The following is a 19085-nucleotide window of genomic DNA, read 5'->3' as shown; positions in this document are numbered from 1 at the left end:
TTCCGCCCTAGCGACCATCTTCCCTTCAGCATCTTAGCCATACTACAATAGCCCCCTCAATTTCAAACCATCTGCGATACTCGGTACGAATAGCCTATGGAACACATACTGTAACCATGGAGGTAAAAACAGATGGCGCCTAAGGGAAACAACAGTTGCTTGGAAAAGGAGAGGGGACTTGCTAGGGAATGGCGGAAGAAAGAGAAAACAAATAAAAATACTGACTCTACTACATCTATACATATATATTTAGCCTATATAAAACAATAACAATTACCGTATGCATGGTGTTAGTGTAGCTTTAAACACCTTTTAAAAAAAAAAAAATCGGAACACTCTATATATAAAGGTGTGTAACTGAGAAACAGAACATGGAAAATATAGGAAATTTAACCGCTGGTGTAATTATGAATGTTCTACAAAATATCAACTTTAAAATAGAACATGAACATGTCCTTAAACAAAAGTAGGACAATTATATTCTTAATGGCAGAGCCTGGCAATTTACAAGTAGCATGCTTTATATTAAGAAAATATTAATGATTTTTCAAACTCTGCTATTTTATTGATTTATATATGTGTAGGGGGGGGGGGAGGGGTTAGCTCCAGGTTCTTTGGGCATTCAGTACTATGAAATAACTTCCTCCTTCAAACTTGCTTAAGACAATTATTATACACAATATAATAAAAAACAATTAGGGGGTGACATTAATATTGTTGTAACTAAGTCGGAGTGTACTGCATGTGATAGGCATAGGAGCAAGAGTATGCTGCAGTTGTAACTAACATCAGTGATAAGTGCATGCTACATTGCTTGACTACATGTGTCGCATTCTCGCGAGTTCGCGAGTTCTTCGCATTCTCGCGAGTTCTCGCGAGTTCTCGCGAGTTCTTGCGAGTTCTTGCGAGTTCTCGCGAGTTCGCGCATTCTCGCGAGTTCACATTCGCGAGTTCCTGCGTGCAGGAGGATCTAATATACATACATACATACATACATACATACATTCTAAATTTCTATTCAAAAGGTAAGGTATATACTGTATATAAATGATGTAGTGTAGGCCTACACATTCACAATGGTTGATCCTATACCATTACTACTGGATACAACATAGTAAATGTTTTCAGAAAGTTTGATCCATTATTGTGAGAGGAGGTGAGAGGGTAACAAATCAAAGATAGAACAAGCTTATATGATCAGAAATCTTCTTTGCTGAAAACATGCTACATTGCTTGACCACATGTGTCGCATTCTAAAAAGGACCCACAAATTACAAGTAAGTTGGTAACTTGATTTTGGTTTTCTTCAAGAAACCCAGAATTATTATCCAAGACTCATTAAAGTTTTAGGTTGAAAAGAAGAAGCTTAATTGAGATCTACCGTATGTGATCACATGATTAAGAAATCAGTGATTTGCATGTGATACAGTGGAAACACTTGGGGCGGATTGATATAGACTCTAATAGGTAATGCCACATTAAGTAAATATGCATTTTTTAAAATCCAAAATGATATTTTCTGTAGTCGTCACAATAAACATAAACCAGAATTAAATGCAGTCATCATAGTAGGTCCGTTAAGATGTATTGGCAGAGATTTCAGTATGCACAATATGTAATACAAATATGGGACATTTTGTGTAGTGTGTATGCAGTAACCAGGTCTAAGTCTGCAACAATGCTTCCAGCGTGGGTACATTTAGGATTCTTCCAGATTTAACTGGTATCTCTGTCACTCTGATCACAGTGGATTTGGTCTGGCTTGTCCTATCTGCAACATCATCGTGATCCTGAGAAGGGTCAGCAGGACAGGCTTTATCATCCCTGGTTCTGAAAAGTTATGAAAAGTTATTTTTCTTTAGTTCAGCTGATTCCTCTCAAACTGACCTTCATGACATATCCAATGTATTCCAGGTCTGTAGAGAACATGCATGTTAATCTGATATTGTCAGTCTAGTACAACTGTTAAGTTGCTACGAATATAGAACAAGACAATTGGCCCAAATCTGGCTAATCAGGATTTGTAAACCATGTAACATGTTGAAACAATACATGTACAATAGTCTAAAAGAAATCTTACTGAAACTTTATTTACAGGTAGATATACTGTTCACCTCAAGAGCATATCCAGTCCACTTAAAGATCGTGCAATTAGGTTTTTACATTGTTCTTAAAGACAATCATAGGGGAAGAGAGGTGGGGGAGGGGGGCAGATTGTATGATGAAACATTCAAATTTGTCGCTTGGCAAAGAAAAACAAGGCAAATTATCTTACTCTCTATAATTGATGGGTAGCACTGGTATTTCTTTGCGATTGCTCTGGACTTCAACTTTGTCTGAAAATTTTCAAAACAGCAGACAATCAATTACAGTGAGTATAGCTAAAAATCCTTGATGCTCATATGCAGGAGCAGGAAATGGCATACTGTACCCTAGTGGATTATAAGACTGAAAACATTCTCTGTGTAAGGTATTAACATGCAGCAGCCACTCCACTTAGTATGTAGACCTCATACAACATTATCTGCTACAACTGGTTTAGGCTTAGTCTAGGCTTCAGTTATACATACAGTGAGTAGACATTATTAGAGAGAGCCAAAGTACGGAAAGCGGAGAAGAGGATGGCAGTGATACTATGTCATGTGAAAATACCCTGGACAGGGTCTAGTGAATGTTGCGTTTCAGCAAAACTTGAAGTTATGTAAATATATACTGCACTTGTGTATGCAGTATGACTCTGAAGAATTATTGGATGGGGGCAATGGGGCAATTGAAGGCAAAGGGTAAGATTTAGAAGAACTCTGAATATATCACCTAAGTTTGACTCCGTCAAGGTTTACAGAGCACAGTTAACTGTGCTTCAGAGACACAGTCACTGTCTTGCACTGTTTCTGCAACTGATATGTGTATAGTCACTGCCACAGCACTGCATGGATGAGGAACTCATTAAGCAGGTTTAAAATCAGGGTACCAATCATGTAGTGAGGGCTAGGGTTAAGTTGTAGAGGTAGATGTCTGGTTCAGTCCCCCTTGTTCACCATTTTGAACTATTCTGCTCCTATGGGTCCTAGAATTTCAAATTAAAAGATGTAGACTTCTACATCTGAAAGTTTACCTTTGGTGTTATGTTGCACGTGCCAGTGCCATTAGACTAGCCAAGCCTTATTCTATATATATGAAAAAGGGGGGGGGGTGTATGATGGGAGTATGCATACCCCTCAACTGGGGTGATTTCTTTGGTAGAAATACAGACCAATGATCAAAGGCATAGGAACCGAATAGCAGGGGAGACTTCACCCCCCCCCTCCCCAAGCCCCCAACAACCCATATGTTCTGAGGTAAAATAAATATAAATACAGTCAATGTTCTCTTTAACATAAAAAAAACGTTGCAAGCAGACTGCTTACCAGATTGCATCTATTTTTTAGCGCCCTTATTTTTTTTTTTTAAATATTACCAATTCACTCCCCTAATTAAGACATCTCTCCTATGTCAGCCATCATATTTTCAGGAGCGAAGTTCTGCTCCCATTTCAGAATAGCTTTCAACTCCAATATGTCTGCCCATAAATGTACTTGGGCTGTCACATACAGTACTAAGCAGACCCCAGACCCTGACTGAAATATCCAACATCCGTCACAAACCATTTTCAGCTTTTTGATTCGTATTTTCTAGAATGTTCACACAATTATCCTAGAGTGATGGTTCTGATATATTCAAAGACATATTGATGCTCTATTTTTGGTTTGATGTGTATACTTAAGTGTTTACTACGGCAATTTCTAGGACTTGAGGTTTGGATCCACTAAACGCCACATTTCAACATTTTTTATTACAAGTAGGAATACATGTTTTAAGCCCATTCCTTTTACACTTCAGTATGCTGATATATGATCTATGATATACATATGATATGATGCAACCACCCCAGCAAACACAAACACGTTTTAAAACGTTATTAAAACGTTTCGTCTTTTGTTTTGGTAACTTTATTTGTAGTGTAATAAATATGTCACGAAGCGTTTTCAGGCTATTATTTCAAAACATTTTTTCGTTAAAATATTATATAACATTAGTATCTCATAAATTATAACACCACATTTAACGTTATAAAAACATATTTTAGAGGCTCTTTCAAAAATGTTATGATAACGTTTTGTGTTTGCTGGGCCCCTCCCTCATACAACTTTTGATAAACATCATTCAACTAGCCCGGCATCAGGTCACTTTTTATTCTTTGCAGAGTAACCAGCTTCAATCTTAAAAAGTTAGGAAGTTAAATTGATTTTAGGAGAATCATTTCAAAGTTCAGGGGTCAATATTGGCAAGTTGATGATTGCTTTGAATTACAGTATACTTTTCATGGAAATGGCAGATTCAGTTAAATATTTACATCACTGCTTCATTGTGAAAATGTTAGGGGATCAAACTCTGACACATGTTCCAAATTTGGTCCCTTCACTATATACTATACTACTTACCAGCTAGTCCTTGAGCAGGGCCCTGCTTATGGTGTACATTTACACAAACCTTCACCTATAGGCCTAGGCCTACCTATACACTGTGAAGGTTTTTGCAATGTAATGTAACCAGGGTCCTGCTTGAGGACTAGTTAGAACATGTAGCTAGGCCAGTAGTGGGCAGACCCAAGTTAAGGTGCCCCTAGTTGTGAAATTTTCATTAAAAAAATGATGTAATAGTGAACATTGCCAAAATTTGATGTATAATGCCATATTAACAAAAATCATTAAGTAGTGCTTCATACGGAACATTTTGTAATTAAATTAATTAATACCTAGAATTAGAAAGTTACAATTTTATGTGGGGGATATATGATAATGCTAATATATACATGTTTACAATTACAGCCATGAGTTAATTGACATTTTTAAATGAAATTTTCAATACCAATCATATATATATATCACCAATCATAAATGTAATAAATAAACTTATTTAAACTATTTAATTTAAGTTATATAATCAGTCATTTTTTTGTTACGAATGAGACAATTAATTGTATAAGGTATGGGATATCATACTGTAATGTTGTGTGTGTGTTGATTATAGGGACAATATTTTTAATTTTGTGTAGCACACAGTTAGAAATGTGCCCAATGTGACTCAACAACATCTATTCTGCTCAGCTACACATTATAGTGTATGCCCCCACTAGCCTCCTTCTATGATCCCGCGTCTGGATTAGCCTACCCCAACATCATCAGCCACAAACAATAAAAAAGTTACAAATTTCAAATATATTTAGTCAAGAATTTACACACACAAAAAAATACATGTGAATCCAATTCATTGATGTCAATTATATGTGGTTTTGTAATTCTCTGCAATTAGTTGTTGAGCCACCTACCTGTAAACTTACAATTTAATTCAATTAAATATATGCCGAGATTGTCGCACCCATGCACAATCAGCTTGCAGTAGCCTATCAATTGTCTCCCTTGTTACCTACACCATGTCTCTCACTCTCTCTATAAACGCTGAGCACTAAGTGAGAGCAGGGAGTTGTTATGGAACAACTCCCTGGTGAGAGGCAGCGGGCCCCACATTTTTGTATGACTCTGCTAAGATTTAACACTGGACCTCCTGGTTGGAATGTGGAAGCTTTCACCACTGACATAACCAAACTTATATGAATGGTCCACAAAAAAAGGCTGCTCTGTGTTGGGTCTACCTAATGTTACCAAGGCATTAATAGTTTCCCAATTTCCCAACCACATTGTTTTGTACTGATTTATTAATTTGTAGCTTACAATACACAGTATCTTGTATACATGTAAAGTGCAGCAAATAGGCCTATTAAATACACGTTACATGCACGGACTTTTAAGGCTACATCGATAGCTTCCAGTGCAATTATGTTGTATTAATGTACATACTAATATGAATATGTTTTATGTCCATTATTATCATGAATGTTTTCTGATTTGGAAATTAGCCAAAGGAAATATTCAGCAGTTTCTTCACATTCTGAATAAATTTACTGTATTTAGGTATGTACAATTAGCTAAATCTTAGATATTAGCAACTTTGGTAATTATGACCTAATTAAACAAGTGTTCATTATGAATGTTACTATGGTTATTATTAATTAATGTGTGTATTTACCATAGATAAGCATAAGTGCCCTAAAGGAATATAATTTTGATAATTATCCAATCAGTAAATAGTAACTATAGGCTATAGTGTTTACAAATGTCTCATTCAAACATGTTCCATACAAAACTTTTTTTTACCATGTTACACCACCACTCTAATTGCATGATTTTTTCTGGACCTTAACATTCATGTATGACGTAAAACATCTATCACTGGTGCTGTTGACAGGTGATTTGAATAAGTATTTTAAGGACTACCCTGTACTTTCCCTAGTAGTACTAGTACGTCTATACTAGCCTACAGTAATACTTGCATCCGTGGTGGGACAAAATATTGCACACGTAATGTTGCAATGGAAATATTTATATATATATATATATATATATATATATATATATATATATATATATATATATATATATATATATATGTATATATGTATATATGTATATATATATATATATATATACATATATATATACATATATATATATATATATATATGTATATATATATATATATATATATATATATATATATATATATAAAATTATGAGGTCATTCTTTAATATTCAAATTATACTGTTTTGAATGTGTATCATTTATTAAGGTTCCGAATGTTAACTGTTACTTCATGTCGCAATGTTTCTCTTCGAAATTACAACAGTGTGAGGAAATGGGACTCTGGTTCCGCCACAACGTCCCTCCAGAATGTTAGGCATCTCCGTCCCTTCCGGTTTGTCGATATTGTATCTATGTAGCAGGTTGGTAAGAAAAAGGAAGATTTCCATTCTTGCAAGTTGTTCACCAAGGCATGCCCTTCTTCCTAAAATAAAAGATAATAAGTTCCAATGTAATTGAAACAGTTGAAAATATAGTCAAGTCGAATTAATAAAACCACCTTGCAGTGATCGATGAATCACCAGCTGCAGTATTTAGTTTACAAAGAGTTAGGTAGAAACATTGACTGCTTGACAAATAAATCACTCAGTGATATCGCGGCCTTACATTCCTGTTTTATAGTAGTGTTTATTTCCTCAACTTATAAAAGTTGAATAACTCTACATGAAAATGTTATTTTTCACTTCGTATATATTAACAAGCGTAACTCCAAAATGATGAAACTTGACGTGTTAGTTGAGTCACTAACACATTTACTTCAGACATGTATTTTTGCGTTGCTCCGAGTTAGAGGTTGACTTACTATCTGTATCCTAACTTAAGAGCTTCTTAGAATTCTCTACCGTTTGATTTATGAGCCACTCTTTTTATAAGCACTTTATCTTAAAGGAATGAAAAAGTTAATCAAATGCTGTCGATTTGTTTTTGGTATTTTTTAACGGTTCTGTGATATTTGTGTCTTCACATGTTGCCTTTTTGTTCAAATTTCGCATGGAACGCTGTAAGTAGACGGTGCTAGTGGAATTTCAGTGCCCTCTTATAAGAGGCTGGTTCTCTAGTCCACAATGGCATAGCCTACTCCAGACAGAGCCTATATATTTTATAATCCAATGGAATTGTTTGTCTACCTCAGGAAAAGCTCAGGAAAGCTCAGGAAAAGCGAAAACCTCGGGAAAGGCGTCGCAAAGCAACAGCTAGGGGAACATTTTCTTAGCTATCTTACCAAATCCAATTTGGTTGATCGCTTTGACTTTGGAGTGTACGAATGGAAGTGGTACTCATCACCTTGATTAACGAGGGAGCCGGTACTGTCAGATGCCCCTCGCATGTGCTAGAATCAAAGGCGTAGGAGCCTACTTTGATTTTTTTTTGGGGGGGGGGGGGCTGTAACGACTTGCCCGAAAAATATAACCAACATTTTTCGCGCGCCAATAACATACAATCATTTTCCGTGTTATTACCCTTCCATATTGGTTAAAATTATTGGGGAAGTCGTTACAATAATGATGATAATAATAATATCAGTTAAACGATTGAAAAACACATTGCAAATGACTTTTCTTTCAATAGGTGCCCAAAAAATTCTCAGCATATTGCCCGAATTTTCACAAACTTTTTTGGTTGGGAGGGATGAAGCCCCCCCCCCCTCAGCGCCCCCCGCCTCCTACGCATATGGCTAGAATACAAGTTGAGACTATTATTTTGCCATAATGTTCACCGTCGTTTTTGTTCGGAGTTTTAACCTGCAAATCCACGACCATGGCCCCTCCAAGATACCTTAATTCGGGAAACATCGCACAACGTTACATAAGTATTTTACGATAGCTTGAAACAATTACCAGCTAGATGTTACTAGAAGACTAAGTATAGCTGGCGATTTACGAATGAGGAGTACGTTATACAAATATTTGAATGGAATCAGACCAGTTTCTATAATTGACACCGGTTATCACTGGGATTATATGAAATAAAACAGTTGAACTATAAATATTTGAGCAATCCCGGGTATATAATCAATATCAATTGATCTTATATGTGAACATTCTGCTTCTTTCAATGTTTCGCAACATGTTCCTATAGTCATTAGAGCATATCTGCATGGATTCCTTCACCTGAGCGGACAAGCCAAGGCTTGTCAATTTTTACGACGGGGGTTTGTGTATTTCATTTGAAACTCGCATGTGGAAACTCACCTGTTGAAAATGGAATCACGTCAGGAACGGCTTCAAAGTGACCATCTTTAATATACCGTTCAGGTTTGAAAGTTTTTGGGTCCGGAAACATTTCCGGATTCATGAACAAGCTGCCGACATTTGGGACAAGTAAAGTTCCCTTTGGTACGTCGTATCCAAACAACTGAAGATCCCGCTCTGCTTCATGAGCTAACCCAAGGGGAGTAAGAATCAGCATCCTATGGGCCTCGAGTATGATACTTTGTACATATGGCAGCTTCGAACGATCTCCATAGCACGGCATCATTCCATTGTCTATAATGAAAGCATCGACTTCCCTCTGAGCCTCATCTCGAACTTTGGGGTTAGCAACGAGACACAAAATGGTGAAGTACAAGGTAATACTGGTCGTTTCAGTTCCTGCGAAAAACAGTTCCAAACAACAAGTTATTAGGTTCACCTTGTTGAAGTTCTCGTCTGCACCTTTATTCAATTCTCCCAGAAATGCTCCAACGAAGGTAGTCGACGATGACTTTTCGGCAGAACAAGCGCTTTTACTATCATGTTTCTCTATTTCAAGCTCAAGAAATTCCTTAAATTTGGACAGACAACCTCTGGTAGCTTTTCCGGGTCCAAAAGGGAGACCACACAATAGTCGACTTGTCAAGACAATCGCACTGGGTCCAATCGAGTGTGAAAAAGTTTGCATGACATTGACAATCGCCTTGAAACGACTGTCGTCATAGTCAAACTGTATCCCAAATGTGATACCACAAGTTATGTTACAAACAGCGATATAGAATAACTCCATTAGATTGGGACAGATACTACTACTTCCACCTATGCTGTCGAGCTTCAACATCAGCCGTTCCGTTTCAGCTCGGATTCTTGTTTCGAATACTCCTTTACCAACACCCAGCTCACGAAACACACCGACTGCAAACTGTTTCATCACTTTCCATTCCGAACCACTTGCAAGAACTATCCCTATGGAAAAGGAAAATATATATTATTTTCGTTGTAGGTCATTTTAGGACTTATATCCATGATTGTACAGGAGTTCACAGTTACGAATTAAAAGGTTAAATTGTGTTTATCAGAATAAATCGATTATTTTATAGTAATATACATCGGATGGTCACAATTCTTTTTTTTTTGTATCATTCTAACGAAAACTCCACTTATTTACATATTTATCATAATTGGATGTTTCTTACCTTTAGCTTCAGGACCAAATGCTATTTGGTAGGCGACGCCAGGTGGTCTTCTTTGGATGTAACTGTGATTGAATGCCTCACGTACATAGTCAAACTTACATAGGACGTACATCATCTTTGAACCAAGCTTTAATTTGTAAATATCGCCGTACTGTCTGGCCCATCGAGTGTAATAATATTCGTCATTGGTTGTGCCAGGATCTTGAAATAGAACCGGCAGATTACCTATGAAAGGCCAACCTTTTGGTCCTGGCGGTAACTTCAGCTTCTTGACTCGAGTCCATTTGAGTAATATTATGAGAAGTACAGAACATAGCACACAGATTACCGCAGTAAATACACTCTGGGTAATAAACGTGTCAACGAAATTCATCTTTTCCGCGATACAGCAGGCCTTTCTGTATAGTCAGTATAGGTATATATAAGAAGAACTTAAATGCTACAGTCCTTTACGGTCGTACATATATCACAGTAGTAATGCAAACTGCAAAACTAATAGCTGTTGCGATCGCTCTGACACCCAAACATAAAAGGAGGTACAAGGTCAGATTTAGCACAATACACAATATGTAATTATCAAACGTTATACTTATACCGAAACACACTAAACTTTCTACGTTAAACATTGGGTAATAAATGACCTCGGGGGTAATGGTTTCGAAGTCTTGGTTATTGTGGAAGTAGTCGCCGTTTCAAATCCACTTTAGAGGTTACCTCAGCCGGTCATGTGACAGAATTAAGTCAATTACTGACTGCTAATCGGTGCTTTTGTAAATATTTGAGTAACAAAGCAGCTACTTGAATTGATTTTCACACATGCTTGTCGATGATGATCGGATATTACAACCCCGTATGAAATACATACATCATCACGTACTCTTCACTTGTCACGTAACATTTAGAGCAATTGAAAGTAACAGACGAACATTGTCCAACAATTTGACCTTGTTGCGTGTCATTCGTGCTATTGCGGTGAGTTGAAGAAATGTTGATCTAATAAAATTTCTTTGAAACACTCAATGAACCTTTAAACACATGTGGGGTCATCAATAACAGTGACACAACTTCCAACTCTAGTACACAGACCATTACTATTGGCCACCTAGTTCCTCAGATGCAACACAAAACTCCATTGAAGAACATAACATTTTTCATGTATACAACGGGTTACAAATATTTTAAGGAAAAAGTGACGTTGAATGTAATTCAAGGGCGCTCTGCCGATTTAAGTTAAAATAGAGCGCTAGACTGTTGAAACTGAAAACGGACATTTATTCAAACCTCGCTGACTAGAGGCGAATCCGAAGACAATAGTACTCGACTTTTGTAAATCAGTACTGTTATGGGTTTGATAAGAAAATAAATAAACATTTAAAAAAGGAAATTAAGTAAAAAGGTCGCGATTTTGGCCAAAATTTGAATAAAAATCATAAGGGTATATTTTCTTTTAAATGGGAAAGAATGGGAAAAAAAAGTCACAAGTGGATTTCCATGGATTTTGAAGCTTCATTCCGCCTTATTAATATCACAAGACTGAATAAATATTTTGGCGATATTCTTTTAAATGGGAAACATTATGAACATAATTACACCTGATATATTAAAGGAAGAGCCTTCAACCCTATTAAGATTGTGCAATTAGGTTTTTACATTGTTCTTAAAGACAATCATAGGGGAAGAGAGTTGGGGAGGGGGGGGGGCAGATTGTATGATAAAACATTCAAATTTGTCGATTGGCAAAGAAAAACAATGACAAATTATCTTATTCTCCATAGCTGATGGGTAGCACTGGTATTTCTCTGTGATTGCTGTGGACTTCAACTTTGTCTGAAATTTTCAAAACAGCAGACAATCAATTACAGTGAGTAGGCTAAAAAACCTTGATGCTCATAATGCAGGAGCAGGAAATGGCATACTGTACCCTAGTGGATTATAAGACTCAAAACATTCTCTGTGCAAGGTATTAACATGTAGCAGCCACTCCACTTAGTATGTAGACCTCATAAAACATTATCTGCTACAACTGGTTTAGGCTTAGTCTAGGCTTCAGTTATACATACAGTGAATACAATTCAAATGAAAAGTTGTAGACTTCCACATCTAAAAGTTTACCTTTGGTGTTCTGTTGCACGTGCCAGTGCCATTAGACTAGCCAAGAGTTATTATATATATATATATATATATATATATATATATATATATATATATATATATATGAAAATAGGGGGGGGTATGATGGGAGTATGCATACCCCTCAACTGGGATGATTTGTTTGGTAGAAATACAGACCAATGATCAAAGGCATAGGAACCGAATAACAGGGGAGACTTCAATCCTCCCTCCCCTCCCCCTCCCCAAGCCCCCAACAACCCATAGGTTCTGAGGTAAAATAAAATAAATATGGTCAATATGTTCTCTGTAACATAACAGACTGCTCACCAGATTGCATCTATTTTTTAGGGCCTTATTTATTTATTTATTTTAAAATATTACCAAATCACTCCCCTAATTAAGACACCTCTCCTATGTCAGCCATCATATTTTCAGGAGCAAAGTTCTGCCCCCATTTCAGAATAGCTTTCAACGCCTATGTCTGCCCATAAATGTACCTGGGCTGTCACATACAGTACTATAAGCAGACCCCAGACCCTGACTGAAATATCCAATATCCGTCACAAACCATTTTCAGCTTTCAGCTTTTTGATTCTTATCTTCAAGAATGTTCACACAATTATCCTAGAGTGATGGTTCTGATGTATTCAAAGACATATTGATGCTCTATTTTTGGTTTGATGTGTATACTTAATTGTTTACTATGGTAATTTCTAGGACTTGAGCTATTGGATCCACCAAACGCCACATTTCAACATTTTTTATTACAAGTGGGAATACATCTTTTAAGCCCATTCCTTGTACACTTCAGTATGCTGATATATGATCTATTATGTACATATGATATGATGCAACCCCCCCCCCCTCCCTCATACAACTTGTGATAAACATCATTCAACTAGCTGGCATCAGGTCATATTTTATTCTTTGCAGAGTAACCAGCTTCAGTCTTGAAAAGTTAGGAAGTTAAATTGATTTTAGGAGAATCATTTCAAAGTTCAGGAGTCAATATTGGCAAGTTGATGATTGTTTTGAATTACAGTATACTTTTCATGGCAATGGCAGATTCAGTTAAATATTTACATCACTGCACCATAGTGAAAATGTTAGGGGATCAAACTCTGACACCTGTTCCAAATATGGTCCCTTCACTATATACTATACTACTTACCAGCTAGTCCTTGAGCAGGGCCCTGCTTATGGTGTACATTTACACAAACCTTCACCTAGGCTTACCTATATACTGTGAAGGTTTTTGCAATGTACTGTAACCATTTAGAACATTAGCTAGGCCAGTAGTGGGCAGACCCAAGTTAAGGTGCCCCTAGTTGTGAAATTTTCATTAAAAAAATGATGTAATAGTGAACATTGTCAAATTTTTTGTATAATGCCATATTAACAAAAATCGTTAAGTCGTGCTCCATACGGGACATTTTGTAATTAAATTAATTAATACTTAGAATTAGAAAGTTACAATTTTATGTGGGGGATATGATAATGCTAATATATACATGTTTACTTTACAGCCATGAGTTAATTGACTCTTTTAAATGAAATTTTCAAAACCAATCATATATATATATATATCACCAATCATAAATGTAATAAATAAACTTATTTAAACTATTTAATTTAAGTTATATAATCAGTCAATTTTTTGTTACGAATGAGACATTAATTGTATGAGGCATGGGACATCATACTGTAATGTTGTGTGTGTGTTGATTATAGGGACAATATTTTTAATTGTGGGTAGCACACAGTTAGAAATGTGCCCAATGTGGCTCAACAACATCTATTCTGCTCAGCAACACATTATAATGTATGCCCCCATCAGCCCCCTCCTATGACCCCTCCTCTGGATTACCCCACCATCATCAGCCACAAACAATTTAAGAGTAAAATAAAAAAGTTACAAATTTCAAATTTATTTAGTCAAGAATTTACACAACAAAAAAATACATGTGAATCCAATACATTGATGTCAAGTATATGTGTTTTTGTAATTCTCTGCAATTAGTTGTTGAGCCACCTACCTGTAAACTTACAATTTAATTCAATTAAATATATGCCTAGATTGTCGCACACATGCACAATCAGCTTGCAGTAGCCTATCAATTGTCTCCCTTGTTACCGACACCATGTCTCTCACTCTCTCTATAAACGCTGAGCACTAAGTGAGAGCAGGGAGTTGTTATGGAACAACTTCCTGGTGAGAGGCAGCGGGCCCCACATTTTTGTATGACTCTGCTAAGATTTAACACTGGACCTCCTGGTTGGAATGTGGAAGCTTTCACCACTGACATAACCAAACTTATATGAATGGTCCACAAAAAAGGCTGCTCTGTGTTGGGTCTACCTAATGTTACCAAGGCATTAATAGTTTCACAATTTCCCAACCACATTGTTTTGTACTGATTTATTAATTTGTAGCTTACCATACACAGTATCTTGTATACATGTAAAGTGCAGCAAATAGGCCTATTAAATACACGTTACATGCACGGACTTTTAAGGCTTCATCGATAGCTTCCAGTGCAATTATGCTGTATTAATGTACATTCTAATATGAATGTTTTATGTCCATTATTATCATGAATGTTTTCTGATTTGGAAATTAGCCAAAGGAAATATTCAGCAGTTTCTTCACATTCTGAATAAATTTACTGTATTTAGGTATGTACAATTAGCTAAATGTTAGATATTAGCAAATTTGGTATTTATGACCTAATTAAACAAGTGTTCATTATGAATGTTACTATGGTTATTATTAATCAATGTGTGTAATTACCATAGATAAGCATTAGTACCCTAAAGGAATATAATTTTGATAATTATCCAATCAGTAAATAGTAACTATAGGCTATAGTGTTTACAAATGTCTCATTCAAACTTGTTCCATACAAAACTTTTTTTTACCATGTTACACCACCACTCTAATTGCATGATTTTTTCTGGACCTTAACATTCATGTATGACGTAAAACATCTATCACTGGTGCTGTTGACAGGTGATTTGAATAAGTATTTTAAGGACTACCCTGTACTTGCCCTAGTAGTACTAGTACGTCTATACTAGCCTACAGTAATTCTTGCATTCGTGGTGGGACAAAATATTGCACACATAATGTTGCAATGGAAATATTTATATATATATATATATATATATATATATATATATATATATATATATATATATATATATATGTATATATATATACATATATATATATATATATATATATATATATATATATATATGTATATATGTATATATATATATACATATATATATATATATATATATATATATATATATATATATAAAATTATGAGGTCATTCTTTAATATTCAAATTATACTGTTTTGAATGTGTATCATTTATTAAGGTTCCGAATGTTAACTGTTACTTCATGTCGCAATGTTTCTCTTCGAAATTACAACAGCGTGAGGAAATGGGACTCTGGTTCCGCCACAACGTCCCTCCAGAATGTTAGGCATCTCCGTCCCTTCCGGTTTGTCGATATTGTATCTATGTAGCAGGTTGGTAAGAAAAAGGAAGATTTCCATTCTTGCAAGTTGTTCACCAAGGCATGCCCTTCTTCCTAAAATAAAAGATAATAAGTTCCAATGTAATTGAAACAGTTGAAAATATAGTCAAGTCGAATTAATAAAACCACCTTGCAGTGATCGATGAATCACCAGCTGCAGTATTTAGTTTACAAAGAGTTAGGTAGAAACATTGACTGCTTGACAAATAAATCACTCAGTGATATCGCGGCCTTACATTCCTGTTTTATAGTAGTGTTTATTTCCTCAACTTATAAAAGTTGAATAACTCTACATGAAAATGTTATTTTCACTTCGTATATAGAAAAAAGCGTAACGCCAAAATGATGAAACTTGACGTGTTAGTTGAGTCACTAACACATTTACTTCAGACATGTATTTTTGCGTTGCTCCGAGTTAGAGGTTGACTTACTATCTGTATCCTAACTTAAGAGCTTCTTAGAATTCTCTACCGTTTGATTTATGAGCCACTCTTTTTATAAGCACTTTATCTTAAAGGAATGAAAAAGTTAATCAAATGCTGTCGACTTGTTTTTGGTATTTGTTAACGGTTCTGTGATATTTGTGTCTTTACATGTTGCCTATTTGTTCAAATTTCGCATGGAACGCTGTAAGTAGACGGTGCTAGTGGAATTTCAGTGCCCTCTTATAAGAGGCTGGTTCTCTAGTCCACAATGGCATAGCCTACTCCAGACAGAGCCTATATATTTTATAATCCAATGGAATTGTTTGTCTACCTCAGGAAAAGCTCAGGAATGCTCAGGAAAAGCGAAAACCTCGGGAAAGGCGTCGCAAAGCAACAGCTAGGGGAACATTTTCTTAGCTATCTTACCAAATCCAATTTGGTTGATCGCTTTGACTTTGGAGTGTACGAATGGAAGTGGTACTCATCACCTTGATTAACGAGGGAGCCGGAACTGTCAGATGCCCCTCGCATGTGCTAGAATCAAAGGCGTAGGAGCCTACTTTGATTTTTTTTTTGGGGGGGGGGGCTGTAACGACTTGCCCGAAAAATATAACCAACATTTTTCGCGCGCCAATAACATACAATCATTTTCCGTGTTATTACCCTTCCATATTGGTTAAAATTATTGGGGAAGTCGTTACAATAATGATGATAATAATAATATCAGTTACACGATTGAAAAACACATTGCAAATGACTTTTCTTTCAGTAGGTGCCCAAAAAATTCTCAGCATATTGCCCGAATTTTCACAAACTTTTTTGGTTGGGAGGGATGAAGCCCCTCCCCCCAGCGCCCCCGCCTCCTACGCATATGGCTAGAATACAAGTTCAGACTATTATTTTGCCATAATGTTCACCGTCGTTTTTGTTCGGAGTTTTAACCTGCAAATCCACGACCATGGCCCCTCCAAGATACCTTAATTCGGGAAACATCGCACAACGTGACATAAGTATTTTACGCTAGCTTGAAACAAGTACCAGTTAGATGTTACTAGAAGACTATAAAGTAGCTGGCGATTTACGAATGAGGAGTACGTTATACAAATATGTGAATGGAATCAGACCAGTTTCTATAATTGACACCGGTTAGCACTGGGATTATATTAAATAAAACAGTTGAACTAATAAATATTTGAGCAATCCCGGGTATATAATCAATATCAATTGATCTTATATGTGAACATTCTGCTTCTTTCAATGTTTCGCAATATGTTCCTATAGTCATTAAAGCATATCTGCATGGATTCCTTCACCTGAGCGGACAAGCCAAGGCTTGTCAATTTTTACGACGGGGTTTGTGTATTTCATTTGAAACTCGCATATAGAAACTCACCTGTTGAAAATGGAATCACGTCAGGAACGGCTTCAAAGTGACCATCTTTAATATACCGTTCAGGTTTGAAAGTTTTTGGGTCCGGAAACATTTCCGGATTCATGAACAAGCTGCCGACATTTGGGACAAGTAATGTTCCCTTTGGTACGTCATATCCAAACAACTGAAGATCCCGTTCTGCTTCATGAGCTAACCCAAGAGGAGCAAGAATCAGCATCCTATGGGCCTCGAGTATGATACTTTGTACATATGGCAGCTTCGAGCGATCTCCATAGCACGGCATCATTCCATTGTCTATAATGAAAGCATCGACTTCCCTCTGAGCCTCATCTCGAACTTTTGGGTTAGCAACGAGACACAAAATGGTGAAGTACAAGGTAATACTGGTCGTTTCAGTTCCGGCGAAAAACAGTTCCAAACAACAAGTTATTAGGTTCACCTTGTTGAAGTTCTCGTCTGCACCTTTGTTCAATTCTCCCAGAAATGCTCCAACGAAGGTAGTCGACGATGACTTTTCGGCAGAACAAGCGCTTTTACTATCATGTTTCTCTATTTCAAGCTCAAGAAATTCCTTAAATTTGGACAGACAACCTCTGGTAGCTTTTCCGGGTCCAAAAGGGAGACCACACAATAGTCGACTTGTCAAGAAAATCGCACTGGGTCCAATCGAGTGTGAATAAGTTTGCATGACATTGACAATCGCCTTGAAACGACTGTCCTCATAGTCAAACTGTGTCCCAAATGTGATACCACAAGTTATGTTACAAACAGCGATATAGAATAACTCCATTAGATTGGGACAGATACTACTTCCACCTATGCTGTCGAGCTTCAACATCAGCCGTTCCGTTTCAGCTCGGATTCTTGTTTCGAATACTCCTTTACCAACACCCAGCTCACGAAACACACCGACTGCAAACTGTTTCATCACTTTCCATTCCGAACCACTTGCAAAAATTATCCCTATGGAAAAGGAAAATATATATTATTTTCGTTGTAGGTCATTTTAGGACGTATATCCATGATTGTACAGGAGTTCACAGTTACGAATTAAAAGGTTAAATTGTGTTTATCAGAATCAATCGATTATTTTATAGTAATATACATCGGATGGTCACAATTCTTTTTTTGTATCATTCTAACGAAAACTCCACTTAATTACATATTTATCATAACTGATGTTTCTTACCTTTAGCTTCAGGACCAAATGCTATTTGGTAGGCGACGCCAGGTGGTCTTCCTTGGATGTAACTGTGATTGAATGCCTCACGTACATAGTCAAACTTACATAGGACGTACATCATCTTTGAACCAAGCTTTAATTTATAAATATCGCCGTACTGTCTGGCACATCGAGTGTAATAATATTCGTCATTTGTTGTGCCAGGATCTTGAAATAGAACCGGCAGATTACCTATGAAAGGCCAACCTTTTGGTCCTGGCGGTAACTTCAGCTTCTTGACTCGAGTCCATTTGAGTAATATTATGAGAAGTACAGAACATAGTACACAGAGTACCCCAGTAAATACACACTGGGTAATAAACGTGTCAAAGAAATTCATCTTTTCCGCGATACAGCAGGCCTTTCTGTATAGTCAGTATAGGTATATATAAGAAGAACTTAAATGCTACAGTCCTTTACGGTCGTACATATATCACATTAGAAATGCAAACTGCAAACTACTGTAATAGCTGTTG

At 36.5% G+C, this 19085-nt stretch overlaps 2 protein-coding genes across 2 annotated transcripts; both read right to left on the bottom strand.

The window, feature by feature from the left end:
- Positions 1–6660: 6660 nt before the first annotated feature.
- LOC139967409 (cytochrome P450 2B19-like) lies at positions 6661–10406 on the bottom strand. The gene is made up of 3 exons (XM_071971156.1): positions 9908–10406; positions 8712–9677; positions 6661–6943 (listed from the first exon to the last, which is right to left on the bottom strand). Exons 1-3 carry the CDS (start codon positions 10278–10280, stop codon positions 6750–6752), a joined length of 1533 nt encoding a protein of 510 aa, XP_071827257.1. The 5' UTR covers positions 10281–10406; the 3' UTR covers positions 6661–6749.
- A 4974-nt stretch (positions 10407–15380) lies between these two features.
- On the bottom strand, positions 15381–19041 carry LOC139968188 (cytochrome P450 2B19-like). Its single transcript, XM_071972582.1, has 3 exons — positions 18577–19041; positions 17388–18350; positions 15381–15623 (listed from the first exon to the last, which is right to left on the bottom strand). Exons 1-3 carry the CDS (start codon positions 18947–18949, stop codon positions 15430–15432), a joined length of 1530 nt encoding a protein of 509 aa, XP_071828683.1. The 5' UTR covers positions 18950–19041; the 3' UTR covers positions 15381–15429.
- Between the last annotated feature and the right edge of the window lie 44 nt (positions 19042–19085).

Source organism: Apostichopus japonicus, chromosome 5 (assembly GCF_037975245.1).
Source record: "Apostichopus japonicus isolate 1M-3 chromosome 5, ASM3797524v1, whole genome shotgun sequence".
Classification (NCBI taxonomy): Eukaryota; Metazoa; Echinodermata; class Holothuroidea; order Aspidochirotida; family Stichopodidae; genus Apostichopus; species Apostichopus japonicus.
This window is presented reverse-complemented; position numbering and strand designations above follow the sequence as displayed.

What these genes read in the sequence shown, in the direction of transcription:
- LOC139967409 (XM_071971156.1), bottom strand. Translation starts at nt 10,280, where the DNA reads ATGAATTTCGTTGACACGTTTATTACCCAGAGTGTATTTACTGCGGTA. An exon ending in ATTTGGTCCTGAAGCTAAAG is followed by an intron (nt 9,678 to 9,907) that starts GTAAGAAACATC and finishes CCTTTTCCATAG; the next exon opens with GGATAGTTCTTGCAAGTGGT. An exon ending in CGTGATTCCATTTTCAACAG is followed by an intron (nt 6,944 to 8,711) that starts GTGAGTTTCCAC and finishes CTTTTATTTTAG; the next exon opens with GAAGAAGGGCATGCCTTGGT.
- LOC139968188 (XM_071972582.1), bottom strand. Translation starts at nt 18,949, where the DNA reads ATGAATTTCTTTGACACGTTTATTACCCAGTGTGTATTTACTGGGGTA. An exon ending in ATTTGGTCCTGAAGCTAAAG is followed by an intron (nt 18,351 to 18,576) that starts GTAAGAAACATC and finishes CCTTTTCCATAG; the next exon opens with GGATAATTTTTGCAAGTGGT. An exon ending in CGTGATTCCATTTTCAACAG is followed by an intron (nt 15,624 to 17,387) that starts GTGAGTTTCTAT and finishes CTTTTATTTTAG; the next exon opens with GAAGAAGGGCATGCCTTGGT.